Source organism: Octopus bimaculoides, chromosome 20 (genome assembly GCF_001194135.2).
Source record: "Octopus bimaculoides isolate UCB-OBI-ISO-001 chromosome 20, ASM119413v2, whole genome shotgun sequence".
NCBI lineage: Eukaryota > Metazoa > Mollusca > Cephalopoda > Octopoda > Octopodidae > Octopus > Octopus bimaculoides.
The window spans coordinates 18,423,577-18,430,256 of NC_069000.1; the positions used below are offsets into that span (position 1 = coordinate 18,423,577).

A 6,680-nucleotide genomic window follows, 5' to 3' on the forward strand; every position below is an offset into this window, starting at 1 on the left:
TTAGATGAGAAGTTAGAGGTTAGCAGAAACAAAGATATTAACAGATCTTATAATATTCATATCTATAGAAACCACTTCCTGATGGGGCTCCGCTGTTGTTTAAAGGTATTTTGCCTTTGAGCTGACAAGAGAAGGAGAGAGAGCGCGTATGTGTATGTGTGTGAGTGTGTGGCTGAAGTATCAATAGAAGGCAGCAGCAGAGTTTGGTGGAAGTAGAGGGACATCAAATAGATCACAAACGCCTTCACTGTCATCCAGGTTGAACTGGTAGTCTCGGTCACTGGGTGGAGGACTCAGACGCAATAGGGGTTCCAAGCCTGAAAAATAGCAAAAAAGAAAGATGTTATCATATCATAATTAACTCTTTTAGCATTCAGATTACTCTGTCAAATATAATGTATATTTATTTACACAGGTTTGAATTAACCAAGCCTTGCCTCATACTTTTGAGATTTCAAAGATGTCATCCATTATTTTTAGAACGACATTGTAGGATATGTGTGAGAAACTAGATCTAGCTGGTATGAACATAAAACAGGTAAAATATTTTGGCCGGATATGACCAGTTTAAACACAAGCCATACACTATCTAAACACCCACCATCCACACACACACTTCATATAAGAAACACAATACAGTTACCACTACATAATGCACATCACAACAACTAGTCATCTACAACATACACCATCTACATCTCCACATCAGATGAAAGGCAATACACCTGCCATCATACACAAAGACGCATACATATAATACAAACCTTCTGTTGATATGAGGTCATCAAATTCATCATCCACATCTGGAACCGAAAAGATGAACAGAAAACTTCAGAAATGCTAGGAGACAGTAAGGAAATAATAACAAATGTTCATAGTTTAAGGAGAGTTAATTATCTTGCTTAACAACACATTATGATGCATGTTGAACCCCCACATAAAGGTATTTAAGCCATAACTATCTAATTCCTGTTTTTTTTTCATTCATACATAATAAATCTAGGAACAAGACCCTTCACTCTCAACAGCTCAGCTGCAGCTCTGGAAAGGTAGGTACTACATGTCTGGTACATTTTTATTTCTGTAAACAGCAGGAGCACTGGAAAATGCCAACAGTTTTACAAAGCCCCTCATAATTATTAAGATGAAGTTTCAGACAGCAATGTTGCATAGTAGGCTCATCTAACTTGTGTTTAACATAGTCAAGTACATAAAGAACAGCAGCAGGAGGAGGAGGAGATGGCAATGAGCTCAGTTCATTAATGGATCAGAAAAATGATAAAAATCATATATTAATCCTCCTCGCTATTAAAATATGTAACTCCTTACTCTACTTAAATCTACCTTTACATACTGATAGATGGAAGAATGAAAATACTATATTATCAATTACAATAAACATTTTCAAAGGCAAATAAGAAAAACACAAACTCACACACACACACACATATGCACACATACACATATCTATTGTTGGCTTTAATTTGTTTGAAACTCACCAAATGTTGATTTAGAACCACCAAGGAAGATTGGAAGACTTTCTGAAAATATAAGAGAATTATATGTATGATAACAGCGATTAGGAGCTCATGACTAGGAGCAAGAAAAACATATATATATATACACACATACGTATATATATATATCATCATCATCATCATCATCATCGTTTAACGTCCGCTTTCCATGCTAGCATGGGTTGGACGATTTGACTGAGGACTGGTGAACTGGATGGCTGCACCAGGCTCCAATCTGATCTGGCAGAGTTTCTACAGCTGGATGCCCTTCCTAACTCCAACCACTCCGAGACTGTAGTGGGTGTGTTTTCGTGCCACCGGCACGAGGGCCAGTCACACGGTACTGGCAACGGCCATGCTCAAAATGGTGTTTTGTACGTGTCACCTGCACAGGAGCCAGTCCAGCGGCACTGGCAACGACTTCGCTCGAATGATTTTCTAACGTGCCAGTAAGGCGACGCTGGTAACGATCACGCTCAAATGGTGCTATTTACGGACCACTAGCATGGAAGCCAGATAGCTGCTCTGGCAATGATCACGCTCAGACAGTGCTGTTAGTGCTCCACTGGCACAGGTGCTAGTCATCGAATATGGTTCAGTGAAGGTGCCTCGTATGAAACACCTGGCCCAGTGCTGGTTCTATGTAACAACACTGGTTCTGATGCCATATAAAAAGCACGCAGTACACTATGTAAAGTGGTTGGTGTTAGAAACCAAGCTAAATCAGACAAATGGAACCTGGTGAGGCTCTCTGGCTAGCCAGCTCCGGTCAAACCATCCAACCCATGCTAGCATGGAAAACAGATGTTAAATGATGATGATACATGCATGAAGATGCATGCACATACATGAAGATATAAATATATATTTAGAACATTAATGTACATGTGTCAAGAGCTGCTTTTTTTTAATTATAAATATCAACTTATACAACATTCATTAAAAACTCCTTGGTCAGAAAAACAAGAAAGCAATCTGCCTGCAGTACAAGAACCACACTTCTGTAATCCCTATCAATATGCTATTAATTACACTAAATCAACCTTCAGACTTTTAGCCAGTGCTCCAACATAACCATAGTCCAATGACTAAAAGATATAGAAAAATAAAGATATTAGGTTGAGGGAAAAAGTTCATGCACTGTGTAAATTACATCGACCCAAGTGCTCAATTGGTGATTATTTTATCAATCTTGAAAGGATGAATACATGCATGAATACATGTATACATACATATACACACATATATAGTAGAATTTGTGTTCTATATATATACCATGGGATCATCCAACTCCGCCCAGGTCTATTCTATGGTATACACCCCGCTTCTCACTAAACATTAAGAACTTAACTAAATCCTTCTTTAATATACTGGACTCCAACTTCCCTTGTCAACATAAATATTACTCTATCTTTAATAGATATACCCTGAAGCTGTCCTATTACAACCCATCTAAATGCGAGTCTATCATAGCAGCCTCTAATAAACAAAAGCTTTCCCTCTACTATCAAAACTCACACTATAACAGCTGTGAATACATGAGTGCCCAGCATATACACAGCTTCAGCATTGAACCCCATAAGTTAGACCACAACCATAACCCAACCTATCCTACTAACACTATCAAGAATACTACCACAACTTCCACCACCGTTACAGATAGAATAAATAATAACGATAGCAATAATAACGATAACCTTTCTTCCCCCATCTCTAACCTCTCCTCTGACAATATTATCTCCTCCATTCCTGAAAATAATCCCAAAAATACACCCACTTGTAACTGCTATCCTGGGTCCATTTGCCTTCTAGAAACCTGTTCTAGAAGATCTAGATGAAGGGATAAACAGCTGTAAGACTATATCTATATCCTTTTCCTTATAAATGTCCTGAAAACTACTCACAGCTTTGGGTTTGTTATCTCATTTTGTCTAATACATATATGTGTGTGTGTATACATATATATATGTATATGTGTGTGTGTGTATATATATGCATATATATATATATATATATATATATATATATATATAAAAGATAAAATCTTATATAAAACACTTCTTAGAAAAATAGAGAATAGATGTTAAAAGTTCAAATCAGAATTTAAACTTTTATAATCTTCTCTTCTCCATATTTCTAACTGTTAGTAGTGTTTTGTATAAGATTTTATCTTATACATGCCTATAACAAACTTTTTACTTGTTATTTTCATATTTTAAATGCTTGCTATAGCAAGCTATTATTTTGATATGAAGAATATTTATTAGAGATATATCTTTTTGGACTCCCACCAAAAAGTTTGAATTGTTCTACATGAACTTATTTTTTCTCACACACACACACATATATATATATATATATATATAGAGAGAGAGAGAGAGAGATACACATACATATATGTATATATACATACATATATATATATATATTTTACATGTGTGTGAGTTTGTCTCCTACCACCACTTGACAGCTGGTATTGGTATGTTTATGTCCCTGTCACTTAGTAGTTTGGCAAAAGAAACCGATAAAATAAATACTAGTCTTCAAAAATTAAGGCTTAGGGTTGATTTATTCAACTAAAAACTCTTCAAGGCAGTGCCCCAGCATGGTCACAGTCCAATGACTGAAACAAGTAAAAGAAAATCTTATGATGCTAAAGAAAAAAACCATAAAAAAAAATGCCTCTCTTACCTGAAACAAGGGGTGATATCTGTACTGGATTATGACTTTGAGCAGCTTTCCGAGGAGATGATCTTGTGGCCATTCGATTGGCAGGAGATAGAGGTGATTTCACAGGAGATTTCTAAAAGATGAAACAAATAAATAAAAACCAAAGTGGACTGAGCTAGAAACACCAATGAAGAGGGAGGTGTCAAGATATATACAAAAAGGATTTGAATTAAAATCATTGAAATAAGGTTTTGTGGGGTGTACCAAAGCCTTGTGAGTGGATTTGGTAGATAGAAACTGCAAGAAGTCCATAGTATATATATGTATATATCTATGTGTATGTGTTTATGTGTCTGTGTTTGTTTCCCACCACTGCTTGACAACCGGTATTGGTGGGTTTACATCCCCATAAATTAGCAGTTCAGCAAAAGGGACCAACAGAATAAGTACCAGGCTTTAAAAAATAAGTCATGGGGAGGATCTCTTTGGCTAAGACCTTTAAGGCGGTGGGTGCCCCAGCATGGCTGCAGTAAAAATGACTTGCTTCATTATCAGATTTTAATTCATCCAAAAGGATGAAAGGCAAAGTTGACCTTCGAGGAATTTGAACTCAGAATGTAAAGATGGAAGAAATGCTGCTAAGCATTTTTCCAGTGTGCAAACAATTCTACCAGGTGGTCTTATTATTATTATAATCATTATTGATAATAATGATAATAATTCTTTCTACTAAAAGCACAAAGCCCGAAATTTTGGGGAAGGGATTAGTTGATTACACTGACATGTGTTTTTCACTGGTACTTAATTTATCAACCCTGAATTGATGAAAGGCAAAGTTGACCTCAGTGGAATTTGAACTCAGAACGTAAAGAGAGACAAAATGCCACTTTGCCTGGCGTGTCAACAATTCTGCCAGCTCACAAACTTAATAATAATAATAATTTTCTTATGGCTTCTTAAACATTCTCTATAACAACACTATGTACAAATCCAAATATATGGTACCCTAGGCATAACACCTACATGAACTTCCAACTTGTTGTCTCTTGAGGTCTCTGGGTGAGACTTGGATCCAACTTGTACAAATGCAAAACAAAAGTCAAACATAAAATAATAATAATAATCCTTTCTACTAAAGGCACAAGGCCTGAAATTTTTTTGGGGAAAGGACTAGTCGTTGACATTAACCCCTGGGTTTCACTGGTACTGAATTTATTGACCCTGAAAGGATGAAAAGCAAAGTCGACCTTGGTGGAATTTTAGCTCAGAACATGAAGACGGATGAAATGCTGCTAAGCATTTCGCCCAGTGTGCTAACAATTCTGCCAGCTCACCGCCTTAATAATGATAATAGAAATAATAATAAAAATTCCTTTTAATATAGCTACAAGACTAGCAATTTTGAGGTGTGTCGGTCAACACCATCAACCCCAGTATTAGACCATTACTTCATTTCATTCACCCTGGAAAAGTTGACCTCAAAATGCAAAGAGCCAAAAGAAATATCACGTGATAATTTTTCCAACTCTTTAATGATTATAATATCGAACTAAATTTGTAGACTGGCACCCATGCCAACGTCTCTTCATTGAACACTAAACTCGGCTTGCGAAGACCTGTTGGGGCAAGCGAAAGCGAAATCGTGATGGCACCTGTACCAGTAAATAACTAAGAGCACCGTCCGAGCGTGATCGTTGCCAGAGCACCAGCTGTCTGGCTTCCATGCTGGTGGCACGTAAATAGCACCATTTAAGTGTGACCGTTATAGACGTCGTCTTCTTGGCACTTGTGCCAGTGGCACGTGAAAAGACATTCGAGCGAGTTCATTGCCAGTACCGCTGGACTGGTTCCTGTGCAGGTGGCACGTAAAAGCACCTACTACACTCTCAGAGTGGTTGGCGTTAGGAAGGGCATCCACCTGTAGAAACTCTGCCAAATCAGATTGGATCCTGGTGTAGCCACCTGGTCCACCAGTCCTCAGTCAAATCGTCCAACCCATGCTAGCATGGAAAGCGGACGTTAAATGATGATGATGATGATGATGACTATGTTGACAGCAATCATGACAAAGACAGATCACCCACTTCACGGGTGCAGGCGTGGACGTGCGGTAAGAAGCTTCCTTCCCAACCACGTGTCCAGGTTCAGTCCCACTGAATGGTACCTTGTGCAAGTGTCTTCTACTACAGCCTCGGGCCAACCAAAGCCTTGTGGATGGATCTGGTAGAAGGAAACTGAAAGAAGCCCATTGTGTATGTACGTGTGTGCCTTTGTGTCTGTATTTGATCCCCCCCCCATCATCGCTTGACAACCAGAGTTGGTGTGTTTACACCCCTGTAACTTAACAGTTCAGCAAAGAATAAGTACCAGGCTTAAAAAAAAGAAGTACTAGAGTAGATTCATTTGACCGAAATTCTTCAAGATGGTGCCCCAGCATGGCCACAGTCTAATGAGCAAGACAGGTAAAAGATAGAGTTAAAAGAAAAGCTAAAT

General features: G+C 38.0%; 1 protein-coding gene across 1 annotated transcript in view; it reads right to left on the reverse strand.

Annotated features, from left to right (window-relative positions):
• Positions 1–6: 6 nt before the first annotated feature.
• The window catches only part of LOC106876502 (transcription factor E2F5), a 34,373-nt gene continuing 27,699 nt past the window's right edge, over positions 7–6,680 (reverse strand). The window contains exons 6-9 of the mRNA XM_014925065.2: positions 4,209–4,320; positions 1,500–1,541; positions 765–803; positions 7–317 (exon numbers count right to left, since the gene is read on the reverse strand). Coding sequence (XP_014780551.1) covers positions 181–317; positions 765–803; positions 1,500–1,541; positions 4,209–4,320 — 330 coding nt within the window. The 3' untranslated portion in view covers positions 7–180. The remainder of the gene's footprint in view (positions 318–764; positions 804–1,499; positions 1,542–4,208; positions 4,321–6,680) is intronic.